The 17,966-nt window shown below is 54.5% G+C and overlaps 4 protein-coding genes across 4 annotated transcripts in view; 2 read left to right on the forward strand and 2 right to left on the reverse strand.

Annotated features, from left to right (window-relative positions):
• PTSG_11311 (uncharacterized protein) overlaps positions 1-410 on the reverse strand; it is a 3,441-nt gene extending 3,031 nt beyond the window's left edge. The window contains exon 1 of the mRNA XM_004987613.1: positions 184-410. Within this exon, the coding sequence (XP_004987670.1) occupies positions 184-308 (125 nt within the window). The 5' untranslated portion in view covers positions 309-410. The remainder of the gene's footprint in view (positions 1-183) is intronic.
• A 54-nt stretch (positions 411-464) lies between these two features.
• Positions 465-1,564, forward strand: PTSG_11312 (DNA-directed RNA polymerase I). The gene is made up of 2 exons (XM_004987614.1): positions 465-677; positions 1,007-1,564. The coding sequence occupies exons 1-2, from the start codon at positions 583-585 to the stop codon at positions 1,119-1,121; spliced, it is 210 nt and encodes a 69-aa protein (XP_004987671.1). The 5' UTR covers positions 465-582; the 3' UTR covers positions 1,122-1,564.
• PTSG_11313 (chaperonin complex component TCP-1 delta subunit) lies at positions 1,435-5,460 on the reverse strand. Its single transcript, XM_004987615.1, has 10 exons — positions 5,157-5,460; positions 4,849-4,901; positions 4,589-4,678; positions 4,219-4,398; positions 3,724-3,914; positions 3,361-3,499; positions 2,807-2,946; positions 2,493-2,589; positions 2,212-2,319; positions 1,435-2,011 (listed from the first exon to the last, which is right to left on the reverse strand). The coding sequence occupies exons 1-10, from the start codon at positions 5,284-5,286 to the stop codon at positions 1,883-1,885; spliced, it is 1,257 nt and encodes a 418-aa protein (XP_004987672.1). The 5' UTR covers positions 5,287-5,460; the 3' UTR covers positions 1,435-1,882.
• Positions 5,461-5,773: 313 nt separating this feature from the next.
• Positions 5,774-17,842, forward strand: PTSG_11314 (TK protein kinase). Its single transcript, XM_004987616.1, has 31 exons — positions 5,774-6,233; positions 6,512-6,600; positions 6,775-6,867; positions 7,188-7,396; positions 7,663-7,819; positions 8,065-8,187; positions 8,492-8,575; positions 8,798-8,873; positions 9,091-9,172; positions 9,459-9,560; positions 9,798-10,304; positions 10,512-10,687; positions 10,941-10,986; positions 11,180-11,262; positions 11,470-11,874; positions 12,040-13,335; positions 13,584-13,678; positions 13,848-13,944; positions 14,108-14,244; positions 14,436-14,548; positions 14,780-14,813; positions 14,999-15,078; positions 15,183-15,236; positions 15,522-15,579; positions 15,742-15,804; positions 16,094-16,203; positions 16,450-16,519; positions 16,693-16,749; positions 16,926-17,061; positions 17,260-17,341; positions 17,482-17,842. Exons 1-31 carry the CDS (start codon positions 5,951-5,953, stop codon positions 17,597-17,599), a joined length of 5,115 nt encoding a protein of 1,704 aa, XP_004987673.1. The 5' UTR covers positions 5,774-5,950; the 3' UTR covers positions 17,600-17,842.
• Positions 17,843-17,966: the final 124 nt, after the last annotated feature.

Below are 17,966 nucleotides of genomic sequence, written 5' to 3' on the forward strand. Positions count from 1 at the left end.
GTGTGTGTGTGTGTGTGTGTGTGAGGAGAAATACATGAAGGGTGATCTCGACTGCAACTACATGATGGAGAACGCGCCGATGTGCAGTTGCATCGCAATCGGCCAAGCAAGAAGAGATCAGCCGAGAGATCGACACGCGACCAACAGGTGAACACATAAACAAGCGATCAACATGCCACCAACCTGGCTGGTGGAATGTTGAGGCATAGAGGCAGCTGCCCTGCGCCAAAGGCTCCAAAAAACATGGCTGCGCACATGGCAACCAGTGTTGGGACGCCACCATAGCTATCAGCATCCCCTTCCTCCATCGTTCCAAGTTTGTTATTGTGCGATGGGAGCTGTCTCACACCTCACGTCACGCTTCCCTCACAAACACCAAACAGCTCAGATGTCGTTCTTCGTCGCTGTTGTGTGTGTATTTGTGTGCTTGAAAGTTGGTTGAAGATATTCGCCAATCGCCCTCAACCGCACCGGCTTTCCAACGCGTGGGTGCATTTCCACAACTTCCATCCACCCAGCACCACCCCACCAGAACACAAGTAGCACGCTCAGATCACCACCACACAGACACACACAGACAAGATGATCATCCCTGTGCGCTGCTTCTCCTGCGGCAAGGTGATTGGCAACAAGTACAAGCGCTTTCTCGGCTTTGTGGATGCAGAGTACGGCGAGAGGTCAGTTCTCAACAGGACGTATATGTATGCTGTGTGTGAGTGTTGTGTGTTGTGGGAAGTGTGTTTAGAGAGAGAGAGAGAGAGTGTGTGTGTGTGTGTGTGCGTATGTTTGTTTGTACTTTGTGTGTGTGTGTGTGTGTGCATGTTTGTGTGTGTGTGTGTGTGTGTGTGTGTGTGTGTGTGCACGTGTCGTTGTCGTGCGTGCATGTGTGCTTGTTTGTCTGTGTGCACTTTTGTCCACCATGTGCGTGTTTTTGTTCACCAGCACAATTCTTACCCCCTCGCCAACAAAACCAAACCTACTCTCCCTCAACGACAACACCATGCAGCAAAGCGTTGGATGAGGTTGGCCTGAAGCGGTATTGCTGCCGTCGTATGCTGCTGACACACGTGGATCTCATTGAGAAGCTCCTCGAGTACTCTGCCCTTGAGCAGCGCGACTGAACCAGCCACGAACAAACCCTTCCCCCCTCCCCCAGTTGTTGGAGTCATCGTTTCCGCATGATGTCGGCGCGACTACCATTTGTCCTGCATCAGTCATGTGTCAGCTGCGCCCTCCTCCAACCCACTGACAAACACACACACACACACACACACACACACACACACACACACACACACACACGCACAGACACATAATGTACATTCTCCTGCCCCATGCAATCTCTCCCAATCCGTACCTCACTCGCTCTTTTTCTGCAATTCTTCCTCACCCCGCTTGATACCCTCAGCGCGCGCGCTCCCATGTTGACTTCCCGTCCACCCGTGTAAACGCTTGCTTGCTTGATTCCCTTTTCTGTTGGCGTGTCACATTACATTTTGGCTTAAGACAACATGAACCGAAACCCTCACGTCTACACATACACAGCGACAAAGGGAAATCAAACACACAAACACGTGCACACAGAAAAGTGTTGGGAGCGCGAAGAGCCAAGGCCCTCAACAACGCACAGACACACCACTCACACGACAACAAGGGCAACATGGCACAAACACACAAAGACGAGGACTCGACACAGCAAGCTAGCGGGATGATAGGTGCTGAGAACTGGAAGGGGGGGGGGGGGACAGGGAGTGGGATACCCAGGGGGCACAACCCGCACCACGCGACTACGCATTCACGTGAGACAACAGCGAGTGGGCGGGTGGGCGCGTTCATGGATTGATGTGGGTGTGGGCGATGGCTGTGGCAGTTGCAGTCGCCTTTAGCGCACGGTGACAATGTCGTCAATCTTCATGATGCTGCGGACCGTCTCGGCAGCAAACACAACGGCGCTCGTCGACACCAGCAGCGGCTGCACAACATTCTCCTCAAGAATGTCCGTGATCATGCCCTGCGTGTGTGTGTGTGTGTGTGTGTGTGTGTGTGTGTGTGTGTGTGTGTGTGTGTGTGTGTGTGTGTGTGTGTGTGTGTGTGTGTGTGTGTGTGAGTGCGCACGGGAAGACAGTGTCAGGCAGACCATCAAGACAAGAGCCACTTGCGTGTGCGTGTGTGTGTGTGTGTGTGTGTGTGTGGCTGCGTGTGCGCGTGTACCTTGAGGATCTTTGTGCTGCCTGTGGAGACCTCCTCGACGCGATCCGCCGTTGCCATCACGTCGGGGGTCAGGTCGTCAATGTGCGCAATTGGCCGGCACCCGAGCGACTGCACGGCAGAGGCGGCGATGGTGTCATGACATTCGCAGAGAGGGTGAGGGAGAGGTGAGGCAGTGTTGGGTGAAATGAGGCTGTGGCGTGGAGCCATGGCGAGGATGAAGGCGCAAGCAAATGGCTCCAGTGAACTCAAAACCAAGGAAAAGGCAATGCGCACCGACGCACCCTGCAGATGAAGTCAACTTGGTCGCGCTCAATGTTCTTGACAACGTTGATCTTCATCTTGTTGAGGAAGTGCAGCGCCTGGTCGCTCACAGCTTCCCTGCGCACGTGCAAACAGTTTGGGGGGGGGGAGGAGGGGAGCAAGACGAGAAATTGGCGTCAAGTGTGTATGTGTGTGTGTGAGAGTGTGTGTGAGTGTTGTGAGTGTGTTCGGTGGGGGTCGGGAATGGTGCAAACAACGGCAAAGGTGACGAGGCAGCATCAGCAACAAAAACAACAAACGCAGACAAAACGATCAAGCAGTCGAGCCGCAGCACCTGAGGATGCTCTTCTGGACGAGGAGGACGTTGCAGCCAGACTTCTTGATCTTCTTGCACAGGTTCATAATGTAATTGCGCTCCTCCTTCAGCACGCGGTCCATCTGAGAATAGTCCGAAATCACAACCTGGTTGTCAAGCTGTCAAGTGCACAGGCAAAACGTCGCAGCAATGGGCAAACGTGAGCAAAGGCAGTGGCGGGAAACGCGTCGGCACACGCGACACGTGCGTTGTTTACATTGCACAGGCCTCACAGCAACAAGTGCAACAATTCGAAGCAGTGCGCTTCCACGAACGAACGAACAAATAAACAAACCCACATACAAACAAACACACAGAGTATACACACAGAGTGTACACACAAACAAACAAACAAACAAACAAACAAACAAACAAACAAACAAACAGACAAACAAACGACGGAACGAACCCAGAACCCACCCACACACACACCCACACACACAACACACACAAGCATTCACACCCCTCTGCACACACACACACACACACAAACACACACACACACATACTGCGTGTCCCGTGTGAATGCTCACGTCTGTCTTTGGGGCGGAGAGGCAGAACTGGACAAGGGCAATCTTTGCGTTGTCCTGCGAGTCGCGGTTGCTCATGAGGTGCGAAAAGTGCTTGTCAATCACAACGCCGTCAACAAGCTCTGTGTCCTCAATGGTGCCACTGCAATCAGCACACAAGACATGCGAGGAACAGAGTGAGCCACGCCAGAAACGTAGAGGAAGGAAGAGAAAGAGAGGCGTGCACACACACACACGCACACTCGCACAAAAGCACACACATACTCGCACACACACGCACGCGCACGCACACACACGCACACACACATGAGCGCAAGCATTCGCAGGCGCAATGCGTGTACATGAAACCATGAGACTGCAACTCACTCGAGCTTCTGGATGAGCTTGATGTCGTTGAGGTCGACGGTGCAGGCCTCCTGGTCGGCAACCTTGAGCACGGCATCGACGACAATGGGGGCAATCGTGTCGGCGTACAGCGACACGACCTTCGAGTTGAGCGATGTCTTTGCGCTCTTGATCAGCTCCTCGCGGTCAGACAGCTCAATCGGCGTCGACATCTGCCATCAACGACAAAAGCAAAGGGAAGAACATATGGCAAGAGGTTGCGTTGTCGTTTGGTGCGTGGGTGGGTGGGTGAGTGAGCGTATTTTGCAGCTGTTGAAATGGGGGGGGGAGGGTGCAGTAAGGGTGTGACCGCGCCGCTGTGCGACTGCGACTGTGCGACTGTGCGACGTGATGCATGCAACAACACTTGTTGTCACCCGCAAGCGGAAGCAGCAAAGCACGCTTGCGCGGGCAACAGCCCTGGGCATGTGCGGGCCCTTGACGGTGTTCTCATGGTTGGTCTGCAAAACAACTTACGGCCTCGAGGATCTCTGCGCTCTTTGCGGCGGCCAGGCCAAAGGCGTTGGAGATCTCGCTGGGGTGAATGCCCTTGCTGAGAAGGCGCTCGCAGGCATTGAGCAGGCTACCGGCAATCACCACAACGGAGGTTGTGCCATCGCCAGCCTCCACATCCTGTGCCTTGGACAGCTGCACCAGCTGTAAAAGTGCGCGCACACACACACACACACACAATACAGGAGTGAGAAGTTTGCACACTGGATCGCACACAGACACAGACACACACACGCGCTTACGCACACAGACACATACGCACAAGAAGAAGCGCTCACGCTCATACTCTGTTTTGTCAGCCTCTGGCGGGTGAATGATCACACAGGCCACTCACCATCTTTGCGGCAGGGTGAAGGACGTCGATGAGGTCGAGGATGGTGGCACCGTCGTTGGTGATGGTGACACTGCCATCGGCCTTCTGGATCTGCACATCCACAGATCGCATGATACGTCGCCACGCACGACAACACCAGCCACAATCCAAGCATGAGGTATTGAAGGTCAAGCGTTTCAGCAAACAACACGCCAGCGTCGCCTCCGCTCCCACGCACCGCTTCCAAGCACCAGCCTGAGAGCGCATTCAAGCGATCTCACCATCTTGTCCATGCCCTTGGGGCCAAGACTGGTGCGAACGGCATCGGCGACGGCTGTGTTTCGGAGACAAGGGTGCGCGTTGGGGAGTTGACAGATCAAATGAGCCTCAAACAAGGACGGCAGTGGACACACTGTTGACTGCTAGAACCTTCTTCTTCACTCACCCATACAACAACTACAATGACAACAGAAACGATGCCGACGACGACTGCTGCTGCGCATACGTGGCCGGCATCATGTTTTCTCTCTTCCAACACCATGGCACAACAGCATCGATGACATGCCCCAGCACCATGGCACAAACGCACCCTTTGCGGCGGCAATGTTGGACATGCGCACGGTGGCGGGCTTGGACTTGTCCTTGTAGACGCCGCCTTGGTTGCCGCCAGCGGCAGGGGCGGCGGGAGCGGCGGGGGCAGCGGCCTGAGGTTGGCTCATCGTGGCGGGTGGTGGTGCTTGTGTTTGGTCGAGGGGTTGGTGGCAGTTGCGAGGTGAGGGTGGTGAGTTGTGGTTGTTCGGCCTCGTGTGGTGGTGGTGCTTGTGTGTGTGTGTGTTGTTGGCTGGTTGTGCGGCTGCAGTTTTCTTTTATTTTTGCCTTGGCGGATGATTTGTAAAGAAAAATATCAATGATTTGTGCTGATATCAGCGAAAATATGCCCGACAGCACAAAACAAATCATGACAAACAATACGCGCGGGAGGAGTGAGGCCTCGCGACAACGCGGCGTTCCAACGCCACCAACAAAACCAGCCAAAACCACAACAGCGACAGCAAAGATGACAAGACGACGACAAGCAAGCAAGCAAGCAAGCAAGCAAGCAAGCACAAACCTACAAACACCCCCACACCTGCCGCTGCACCAACCAAACTGAGAGTCGAGCCAGCAGCAGCAGAAGCAGCAGAAGCAGCAGCATTTGAGTGGCAGGCGTGACAGAGGAGAGTGGGAGGTGGAGAACATCAGTTGTGGCTGTTCCATCAATACTTCAATACGTCGCTTGCTTGCTTGCTTGCTCATCCCCCTCCCCTTCCTTCCTTCCTTCCTTGAACCTGCACGAACGCGGAAAAACAAAACCTTCCACAGCAACCAGGCAGCTTCACACGAATGAAGCGTGTTTGGGGCAGCATGGCGGTGCTTGGCGTGTTGCTGCTGGCGTTGCTGCTGGGCTCGGGTGGCAGAGTCGCCGTGGCACAAAGCAGCACCAGCAGCACCAGCAGCACCAGCACCACAACAGCCAGTGCAAGTGGAAGATCAAGTGCTGGTGTTGTTTTCTCATCAGCCACAACAATCGAGCCGCCGCCAGCAACCACCACGGCAGCAGCAGGCAGTGCCAATGGCACCAACACCACCGCCAACACTGCCTCATACAAGAACCCAAGCATAGTCTGTACGTTCTTGCAACGTTGTGTTGCTGTGAGTGTGGTGGCACAAAGTGCAAGTGCAAGGGGAGGGGGGCTTTGTTTGTACTTGGTACGAGGCGTGTCTGATCCTTTATGCATATTGCTCGCAACGGACGGGTGTGATCGTGCATAGTGCATGCGTGTAGCAACCCATCGCACAGCACCGTTTCCACACATGCCTGCACGCTGCGGCCCGTTACAATGCCACCCTCTCACTTGCTTACGCGATCGCATCCTCATCCTGCACATGTTGCACTGCCAATAGATGCGGCGTGGTATGCCGAGGTGGCCCTGCTAATCTTGCTCCCGTGCATCATTGCAGTGCCAAGCCAAATCCACCACACGTCCCTCAAGGTCGAGCATGCACGAGCACATGACAAAGCGCCATGCAGTGTTCTGCACAACGCCAGAACCTGTGATCCTGCAATGCCACACAGCACTTTGCCAATTTGCCACACACCACACCACCCCCTCCCCCTCACTCCACGAAATCCACTGGTATCCTTGCCGCACCATTATTCCCTGCAGGTTGGCACCATTGCAGCGCACCTCGCAATGCACACCGTCCTCATTGCTGTACTGCTTCGCCAGCACCACGACAGCACACAGATCCCCTGCCAGGTTGGTTGATAATCACCAGTGTGCCTTTGTGTGTGTGTGTCTGTGCCTGTGTGTCTGTACCTGGTTTGTGTGTGTGTGTGTGTGAATGTGTGTTTGTGTGTGGATGTGTTTGTATGTGTGTGTGTGTGGATGTGTGTCTGTGATCGTTGTTGTGAGACGGATGTCGATTGGTGTTGCATTCGGGTGTGGTTCTGTACGTTGCATGCGTGCCGCAATGTTGAATTATGCATGCCTACGCTGTGAACAAACGCTGCGCTGTCAAATGTGTCAGCCACCAACAACATGTAACATCCGTTGCCTTGAACGTGCGTGTCCAACAGGTGTGCGGGTTGGTGGTGTTGGGGTCCGTGGCGCTGCTCATGTGCACGTGGGCAGCGCGCGCAATGCTCATTTACCAGCGCGTCATCATCACGCGACGCGAAAACGATATCTTCGCTGCTGTTGGTCGGTGGTGGTGCGGGACCCGTCTGGCACCCGCTGTTGTCGTTCCCGTTGCCCTCGCCATCGCAGCCTGGTTCCTCTTCCCAAAGTACGCGCGGGACGCATGGGGCAGCAACACACACACACACACACACATTCTTGGTGGTGCTCTGTGTGTGTGTGTGTGTGTGTGTGTGTGTGTGTGGTGCTGTGTGTGTGTGTGTGTGTGTGTGTGTGTGTGTGTGTGTGTGTGTGTGTGTGTGTGTGTGCCTTGTGCGCCTGCATCGCAAGCAAGATTAGCACCATCACAACCGTGTCGCACTCACCTCCTCTCCCCCATCCTGTCATCCTGGTTGCATGCAATTGCATCATCAGCAACTTCAAGGAGAGCGCGTGCATCCCAGCATGGCAGACGCCAACAACATATATGCTTCTGACCACGACGGTTGTGGGCTGTGTTGTTGCTTCTGCACACTTACTCATTGCCCGCGCTTCCCCGGACATTTACTCTCCAGCTGACAACATCGTTCAGGTGTGTGAGTTGGTGTGTGTGCGTCTGCGAGCGAGTGAGAGTGTGTGTGTGTGTGTGTGTGTGTGTGTGTGTGTTGTTTGCACGAATTGCGTGTTTGTTGTTCGTCAGTCGCCAGAAAGGAGAGTGCTTGTGGGTTTGCGCCTTGCGTGTGAATCTCAAAGGTACTGCCCCACTCATCATCTCGTTCACACCGTTAGTCCTCACACGCCACCTGTCCTTCTCTCCACCTGCATTTTGCACTCCAGCGCGCCACGTCCCAGTTTGTGCTGCACGTGCTGGTGTGCTGCCTGGTGCTGGCGTGGGTGCACATCGTTCCCTCCAGCGACGCCCTTGTCAGCGTCTTCTCGGCAGCGCTCGTGCTCATGGTGGTGCGTTGCTAGTCGGTGTACTATCAACGCATTCTTGAATATGACGCCAGCAACAGAACACAGTTCCTGAACACATGCACATGTAACACACACACACGCGCGCGCGCGCCACACACACACACACACACACACACACACACACACACACACACACACACACACACACACACACTCACTCGCATCAAACAACATGCAACGCACACGCACACGCACGGCGCCCACTCATTCATCCACCCGTTCACGCACTCATCCACTCATTCACTCATCCTTCTCTCCCCGCCTGCCGCCTTGACACCGTGTAAAGCTGGTGGAGTACTTGGAGTTTCTGCTGCTGCACACATGGCGGCGACGCTGGCTGCTCGCTGGCTGCCAGGAAACCGACGACAAGGTATGCTGTGTGTACGTGCGTATGTGTGCGTGCGTGCGTGCGAAAATGCCTCCTCGTCCACCGAATCTTGAGGCTGCTTCGTATTCAGCCTCAGTCCACACATGCCATTCACACAAACACCTCTCGCTGTCACATGATTACATCATCACATCGCATCGAATACACATTGTGTCTCTTTAATCACTGTGCTCACATGCCCAAAATGTGACCTGCACACGACAGGATGAGCTGATCGAGTTGTCGTTTCCCGGCGACCCGCACTACGGCGCCGATGTGGACGAAATCAGGAGGCACAGAGGTACAGTGAGCAGCTGAGATCTGTATTGGTACTGTGGCCTCGTGTGTCCTTCCTTTGTCTGCACGCTCCCTTGCCTGCAGGCAACATCTCCTTCCGTGTGTGGGATGTGCGTTTGTTGAGCAACCACGGGACGTCAGGAAATGCGCTTGTGCGTTCCACGTCGCGCAGTGATACCACCCTACTCACAGCCATCACGGGCACACAACCTCGCACACAGATGCGTGCAACTTCGCCACAGAGGCGGCGCGACGCCAAAACTCGTACATCCGTGAACTCCGCACCCAAAACAGCAACGCAAGGTGCGCTGTGGTCTCGCATGTGGTTTGTACCTTGCGTTTGTTGCTGTTGCATGTATTCGTGGTTGTTGTGTGCGTGTATTGATGATATGTGTGCACGTGTGTGCGTGTATTGATGATGTGTGTGCACGTGTGTGTGTGTGTGTGCATGCAACGTGCATCAGGTGAGACAAGACCTTAAATGTTGTAATACAAGGCATGGTTTGCTTGGTGGTACTGACGCTATCTTAAACACGCTGTGCCACATGTACACATTACACTTTCTGCACCACACTCCTCCATGACACAGTCTTGAGTGGGACAATGACCTTGGCGGTGTGCGTCCTGGCTCGGGCTATTTCGACAACATCGACCATCTTGGCGGCGTGATTGCACAGCAGCCTCGCAGCAGGTGCACACCGCTGCTGTTGTTGACGTTTGAATGCTGTTGCCGCTGTTGTTGACGTTGGTGATGATGTCGGAAAAACGAGTGGGCCTACTACTTTTTTGTTGTTGATCGTGCTGATGGTTGTGGCTGGTTTGCATTGGTTGTCTTTGTTTCTGCCATCCACACATCACGCATTCCAATCATCACGACGACATACTCAACGATGGCCCATCACAACCACCGTGTTTGTTGCGACATCAGGACTGAAAGTGACAGCAGCGGACAATCGGGCCAGTTCGACTCGCTGGACGCGCTCTTGTTTCTCGACACGCCTGCACATCAGCAGCAGCAGCAGCAGCGGGACAGTGGTGCCCGCCACCAGGCAACGACGCACCAACAACACCAACAACAAATGTCGAGAGGGGGCAGCAACGGCACGCGCCCACCTCAAGCCCAAGATGTCGTTTTGTTGCACGACGACAATGACGACCATCAACATCAAGGCCGCGATGTGTACGCTGAAACTGACGATATTGCTGATGACGATGATGATGATGATGGCGCGAAGCTGCACCGTGGCACATCATCTTCGCAGCAGGAGCACACGATCCGGGTGATCAGTTCTCGAAGACGACGGAAGCAATCGATGGCCGCCAATTCTCGCGCGTACGCCTCCACACGCAGCACACGCGCACACCAGCAGCACGCCTCGATGCAACGGGGTGCTGCTGCTCGCCGGTCTAGCAGGAAGACGACGCTTCGCTCCAGGTGGGATGATGAGCCTGGGATTAAGATGGAGATGGCGAGGAGCAGTGTGACGGGTTGACAGAAGACGCTTTGTATTGCAGTCAGCGTCGTTGATCATACACGCACACAAGCACACAGGCTGACACACGCGCACATACGAACATACACTTATTTCCCTCATTTACTCACGCTCTTACGCTCGCCAACTCACTCACTTGTTCACGCTAGGTCTGCCTCGCGATCACGCCACTTGAGGAGCACCGGAATGGCAAACGCCGATTTGGCGACACTTCGGTTTTGCCTGCAAGCAACGCAGGACGATCACCGCATCAGTCCTTCGTCTGCACCTGGTCACTGTTTCCAGCGTCCTACCAGCACTTCCCCCGTCAACATGCGCCCACATGGTAGGAAGACGCCCATCACATCATTATGATCACACAACATGGTGCACCTGTTTGCAGCCGATCACATGTTGTGCTTGCAAATGGATACGCTGCACTCATGAACACTTGCGTGTGCGTCTGTCTGTCTTGACGTTTTCGTGCGTGTGTGTGTGTGCGTGCGTGTGTGTGTGTACGTGTGTGTGTGTGCGTCTGTCTGTCCTGACGTTTTCGTGTGTGTGTGTGTGTGTGTGTACCTTTCACTTTTCCGTTCCAGCAAATTCCATTGCAACGCTGCGACGTGAGGATCTCGACAACATGCGGTAATTTACATCGCTGCTGTATTTTCTGCTTTGCTTCGGTGGTCCTGGCTTGCTCATGCAGCTTGTTCCAAGACGTTCCGTACTTTCAAAAGCGCACTCCCATCGATGCGCTTGCGATGAGTCACATCGACCGCACATATTCACGCATGCAAATGCACACACAAACATGCACACCCACCCATTTTGTTTGCAGGTGTGCGCTGGCAGCATCAGATCCGCGAAAAGTCACGCTTCGCCCGTACATTTCGCTGCAGAGCAGCCTGCTCGCCCAGCAATGTGAGTCACGTTCAGCGGCGTGTGCATATGTTATTGTGAGCAGTGCATGGGAGCGATGGATGTGTGTGGTGTGTGATTGTTCGGACTTGCGTTGTTGCCTTGCTCTTTGCTGCTGTCGTCGCAACCAGAGTTGATGTGTTATGAATGTAACCCCCCCCCCCTTTGCAACACCACCAACGCCCACGGTTTATTGCGTGTATCATGCAGCCTCAGCGAGCGTGAAATCAAACGCCAGCAACGAAGGGCCCGCATACGATCTCGTGTCGGATGCGTCTGAGTCGCGAACGCCAACACCGCACACTGGCACAGGAACCTGCGGAACACACGACGGGGCGGCACAGCGCACGGAGCGGTGCAGGCAGCACAGTTGTGTTGAAGACGCGAGTCGTCGCGGCGACACCAGCGTTACCAGTGTTCACCAAGGACACACCGAAATGGTGATGGCCCAAGATGAACCTCAATCTACAGCCGACGGCCGATTCGCGCAACCCAGCCAAGAACGAGAGCAGCAGCAGCGACACCAACAGCAGCGACAACGACAACAAGAGCACGAAACAGAGGCGTCATCAGCTGGAAGCGCCGCATCAGACGAAGATCCATACGTCACCATCGGTAAGTTGTGGTTGATTCCCCCTTTTCTGTTGCCGGCAGTCTTGATCTCTCCCTGCGTGAGACACACAGTCATGTTAATAATCACGTACACTCACACACTTACACATTTACACACTTACACACTTAAACACACACACACACACACTTTCTTACACACGTGTATAGACCCTCGGTTCGCGCCCATTTGGCGAAACGTGCCCATCCCAAACACGCGGCCAGAGGTGCAGCAATCACCAGGAGAAGTACCATTTACCACCGTGGCCAACAGCAGCAACACCAGCAGCAACAACAGCAACAACAGCACCGGCGGCGATGATGCAAAGGCTACCACACCCAATGCAACAGACATTAGTGTTCAAGCAGCATCAACTCCAGCGAAAGGCCCCCTCACGCCAGCACAACTCGCCGACCTGCGGACCCGAAAGTACACGGGCATCAGCCAAACAGCACTTGTTGCGCTGCGCAGGCGCACGCGCACCGCAAATGCCACGATGAACGTCGCCCTGCGTCAGAACAGCGCACGCGGGTTGCCTGCAGGCACGGCATCAAAGGATACTCCCGCTCAACCCGCACATGGCAGCGAAGGCGATGCGAGCGTGATCAGTGTCAGCGACAGCAACCCAAACACAGACAGCAGCACCACGACCAGCAGTGCAGGCGCGAAAGACAAGGTGCAGCAGAAGGACCAGCAGCAGCAACACAGAAAGAAGAACAAGAAAACGAAGAAGAGGCGACATGTGTGGTTGAGGCGGAAGCGACACCACAACCAGCCAGCACAGCGTCCCACGTCTCACCACGACGATGACTCGTCTGATGACGAGTGTGCAGCAAGGAATGGTGCGGGTAACGCCAGCACGGGTATTCGTGTGGATGCACGACACGACGGAGCCGATGTTCATGACGAAGCGACTTGGCTGCCCTACCGACAGCAGCGCTGGTCCATGTCAAACGCATCCGTGCTTGGGATGCCGGGGAGCGCGCGCATATCCCCGCAGCCGTCCGCAACCACTTGGCCTGCGCCCCCAGAGATTTGGGGTGATCACTTCCCGTCGGGTGTGAGGCACGATGCTTACAGCAGCCCAGGAGGCATGCATGCACATGTACTGGATAGCACGCCAACCGCAAGTACTCCCCACGAAGTTGCCGTGTCACTGCCAGGGTATGACGACGTGAGCCATGAAGAAGGTAAAATCATCAAGTACGACTCCTCCTCGCGCGGGAGTGAGAATTCGTCAGAAGCCGTGTTCCCACAGCTGCGTGGTGACAATGGGCGCGATGCTGCTACTGATGGTGATGATGGTGATGATGGTGATGATGGTGATGATGACGAGGGGGATGGCGATAGCAACAGCGGTACGCACGCGACTCTTCCATCGACGGACAGCGGGCACCCCAGTGACGCTGACACACGTGTAGCGGGCAACGACGTGGTGCCATATGTCAGCATGAACGTTCAGCGAGGTGCGTTGCACGGCCGTGAATATGCGGATGTGGGGATGTGGTACGGCCTTGTCTTGCCTGCTGTGTGTGCGTGCGTGTGTGTGTGTGTGTGCGTGCGTGTGTGCGTGCGTGTGTGTGTGCGTGCGTGTGTGAGTGTGTGTGCATGTGTGTATGTGTTGCTGATGGGTGTTGGTGTGCAGCGCGAGAATGACAACACCACTGCTCATTGTCACGCTTGCGTACGAATTCGTGTCTATTGCGTTCTGCAGGCCGTCCGTGCGCGCTGAGTCTTCGCAACAAGACATCGACGGAGCAGACGCCATTCAGGGAGGATCAGCTTGAGATCCAGGAAACCATTGGCCAGGTGAGACGGTGCTAAACGCTACCCGCCGCGCCATCTGCCGCTATTGCACACGCACACACTGTGATTGAAAAGACGAAGGCTTGTTCCGCAGCACACACACACACACGTGCACACCGCTTGCTTGTACTCACACGTGCACACACCATGCATGCACGCACACACTGTACAGGGCGCGTGCGGTGTTGTTTGCCGTGCCATTCTCCGCTCTGACGAGCGAAGCCGGTGTGTTGCCGTCAAGCTGCTGCCAAACCCAAACGACACAGCAGGTACGAAGGCTTCCATGCATCAGTCTGTGGGTGTGGGTGTGGGTGTGGGTGTGGGTGCTATTCTTTGGCTGTCCATCACCTGACCGGGGCGTATTGCATTGGTTAGCTGTTGATGCGTCAATCACGATATCGTCTCGCGAACATGATTTGTTCGTTCGCACAGGCCGTGCGTTGTTGGATGCTGAGGAGAAGATGCTCAGAGGGCTGGATCATACCAATATCGTTCGGCTGATTGGCACTGTCAGCACAACACCCCCCATGCTCGTGTTCGAGTACATGCGACACGGCTCTCTCGACAAGGTATGTGCAACACACACGGCACTGGTGTATTGACGTTTATCACATTGCACGCTGTTGTTGATATCGCCCGCATCACACGTTGTTTTGAAACAGCACCGCCCAAGCAAACTAGTTGCGTTGCATTCGTTCATCTCCGACACCACGCCGCCATCGCCAACAACAATGTCATCTTGTCTGCTGTGTTACCTCAGGTGCTTCGGAAGCGCCCCCATCGGCCGATTGAAGTGATGCAGTGGGCCGTCAACACTGTTGCTGCAGCAGAATATCTCCACCGAAACAGGATCATCCACCGCGATCTCGCTTGGTGTGTGTGTGTGTGTGTGTGTGTGTGTGTGTGTGTGTGTGTGTGTGTGTGTGTGTGTGTGTGTGTGTGTGTGTGTGTGTGTGACGTGTGACGTGTGAATGCGTGCTTTCCCGCGCTTGGGTGTGCGAAAATGCTTCACAACATCAACCTTCACAACATCCACCTTCACACTCATCTTCCGTCTTTCACCCTCATCAACGCCTGTTCCGCGTCGTCCCGCGCATGTCACAGCCGGAACATCTTGCTGGATGGCAACATTGCAAAGGTACACACATGGACGCTACAAACCACAACACAGCACAACAATCAGCGCGACAATCCCACGCACGACGCTGTGCTTCAGTGCCCACCCTCACCACGAAAGCCCTACTACATCTACCACCACGTTCGCCACGCTTACCCCCACTGCCATGCCATCATGGCTGTTTCATTGCTGTTGTGTCACCGCAGGTGGGCGACTTTGGCTGCAGCATTCGCCTTCCACCCAATGAGGACGTTGTCACGGAGACAGAGGCAACCATTCCAGTCAGGTGTGAACACGCGTACCTCTGGTACTTGCTACTGATTTTGCTGCGGTGTTCTTGGTTTTGAGTGCCCACACATCACCGCCTCACTCCATTGCGTCGCTTCTCAGGTGGACCTGCCCTCAAGCCCTCAACTATGGCCTCTACAGCACCAAGAGCGACATGTGCGTTTGAGTGACGAAGATGCGACAGTGCTGTGTCCCAACATGCGATCCTGCCATCTGTATATATGTGTGTGTGTGCGTGTGCGTGTGCGTGTGCGTGTGCGTGTGCGTGTGCGTGTGCGTGTGCGTGTGTGTGTGTGTGTGTGTGTGTGTGTGTGTGTGTGTGTGTGTGTGTGTGTTAGAGTGTGTTAGAGCGTGTCACTTCCTCCAAGACTCGCGCTTCCCTGTTGATCGCACGATCTTTGTACTCACACTCACGTTACGCGCTTGCGTACACAATTGCAGTTGGAGTCTTGGCATTGTTCTCTTTGAGCTTGTGTCTGGCGGTACCGTGCCATACAAGGTGTGTGTGTGTGTGTGCTTGGCGCGCGTGTGTTTGCACTGCGCGTTCTTCTGCATCAATGGTGATGCACTGCCACACAAAGAAGCAAAACGGATGTTTTGTTTGGCTGTGTCGCGCTCACTGTCTTGCTTTCGTGTTATGGTTGCTGATCACAAACATCAGGGATGGGGCAACATCGTTGTCGTGACACACGTTGGACAGGGTCACCGTCTCCCGCCACCAAAGGTGTGGGCGTTGTGTGTGCGTGCGTGCGTGCGTGCGCGTGCGTGTGTGTGTGTGTGTGTGTGTGTGTGTGTGTGTGTGTGTGTGTGTGTGTGTGTGCGTGTGTGCGTAAACATGTCACTGTGCGGACGCGTTGTAAATGCCTAAGTTCGCACGAACATGTGTCAACTTGTTCGTCACACTGTTGTGTAGGTTGCGACATCACACAACAACATCCATTGCACCTCATCACACAACACACGCTGCTGCTCACGTGTTGAAATGCTGCCTCAAATGCCGATGCGATTGCCAGGGCTGCCCGCGCAAGATGTACGAGATCATGATGGACTGTTGGCACCCAAACCCTTCCGAACGGCCAACGGCAGCGGCGCTGAAGCTTCGACTCATGGAACTCGCCTTTGAGTACGTTCAACACACCGCCCATCCATGCAGCGACCTGGTTTTTTTCATGTTCGACCCGATGCGTGACAATTGCAAGCTGGCGAAGCAAAGAAGTCGAAGAAGCAGAGATGAAGAAGGATGCATAACAAAGCGAAGATTTTTCAGTTGTCATCGCCGTTGTGCCTCGTCTCAATGCCACACTCACCACTGCAATACATCCATTTACTCACGACAACGCATTCATTCTCATTCAACCCATCTTTGCAGCACAACTGCACTTCGTGACGTGTATGAGACAGAGGACTCGCCAATTCAGGACAAATACAGGAGCAATGAGGTGCGCTGCTCTTGACTGCATGCGAGACACGAGACGATGCGATACGAGGAACGCTTTGCAATTTCTTCTGCAACGCATATGGCACAGCCTCTGAACAACAGCTACGAAGATGCTCACAACTCAGCGTGCTTGTTTTGACAATTTCGCTATTCGCTGCTTCTCGTTGCCTGCAGGCATTGGCGACGTCGTGGACACTGAAGGGGTGCCCAAGCCTCATCGATCCAGAGAAGGTACACGGGAAGAGCTTATAGGCTTATGGTTCCATGCGACACGCTTCAATAGAACACGATCTTGTGTGGACTGAACATGTTTTGCATTTGTTCATCGATGCTTCTCCACAGCGCACGAGTCGAGTCGCAACCTCATATCATGATGCCATCACATCTCGCTTCTGTTTACAATCCAGATGGCGGCAATGCTGACAGATGATGGTGATGATGACGATGACGAACGCTTTTCAATCACGAGTGTTCACCAGCGAAACAGCATCCAGACATCACGTTCCCGCTGCAAGACGCACAGCGGCGCCAAGCCCACATCACGTACGTTCTATTGGATGCAATTCAACCACACAACACAACATAACACAACAGCCAGCCAGCAAGTAGGCACAATCATGAGGCGTAGCAGCTTGCACACGCACAGAAACACGCATACAAATGACAACACGCATATCCGCGCACACACTTGCTCATTGCACACACTGTGTGTCTTTTATGTCGACATGTACATGTGTGCAGGAGGAAACACGCTGAAGTCGCGCGGGCTGCCGCCACCGCCATCCCACGAAAACCAACCAACATACACGCAAATGGGAACACGGTAAGCTGGTGTGTGTGTGTGTGTGTGTCTGTGTGTCGGTGTGTTACATCGAGCAACTGAGGATGGCGTTTGACAATGGTTAAACAAGCTACACCCGCCCATCTCACTCCTGTCCCCTTGCAACTCTCAAATGCAAGCAGACGATCAACGGTTGCATATCCGCAACACGCTCACAAGACGATGAGGAGAAATGAGACGCTGGCCATACCAGAGGAAGACGAGGAGGTAGAGGAGGAGAGGGAGTCGGCGATGTATTGAACCACAAACCATGCGCTCTGGTCTGGGTCCGTGTGCACATTTGTATGGCGTGGTGGGTGCGCGCATACACCCACGCAGACCACTGTTGATTGTTGCTGATAGATCTCTTTTGAGTTATGTTGATTGTGTCCACTGTCACAGCGAGATGGGCGCTGCTTGTTACACGTTGTGCATACATTGTTTCTTTGCGTGCGTTCAATTTGTGTGTGTGTGTGTGTGTGTGTGTGTGTGTGTGTGTGTGTGTGTGTGTGTGCGGACGGTTCTGGCCAACCTGTGGCATAAGTAAAGCTGAATCACATGCGCATCCGCAAATCGCTAAATGGTCAATTAAAGTGAACCAAGCCGGCGACCTCGGCATGGCAGCTAG

This window comes from Salpingoeca rosetta (assembly GCF_000188695.1).
Source record: "Salpingoeca rosetta unplaced genomic scaffold supercont1.43, whole genome shotgun sequence".
In the NCBI taxonomy this organism is placed as follows: domain Eukaryota; class Choanoflagellata; order Craspedida; family Salpingoecidae; genus Salpingoeca; species Salpingoeca rosetta.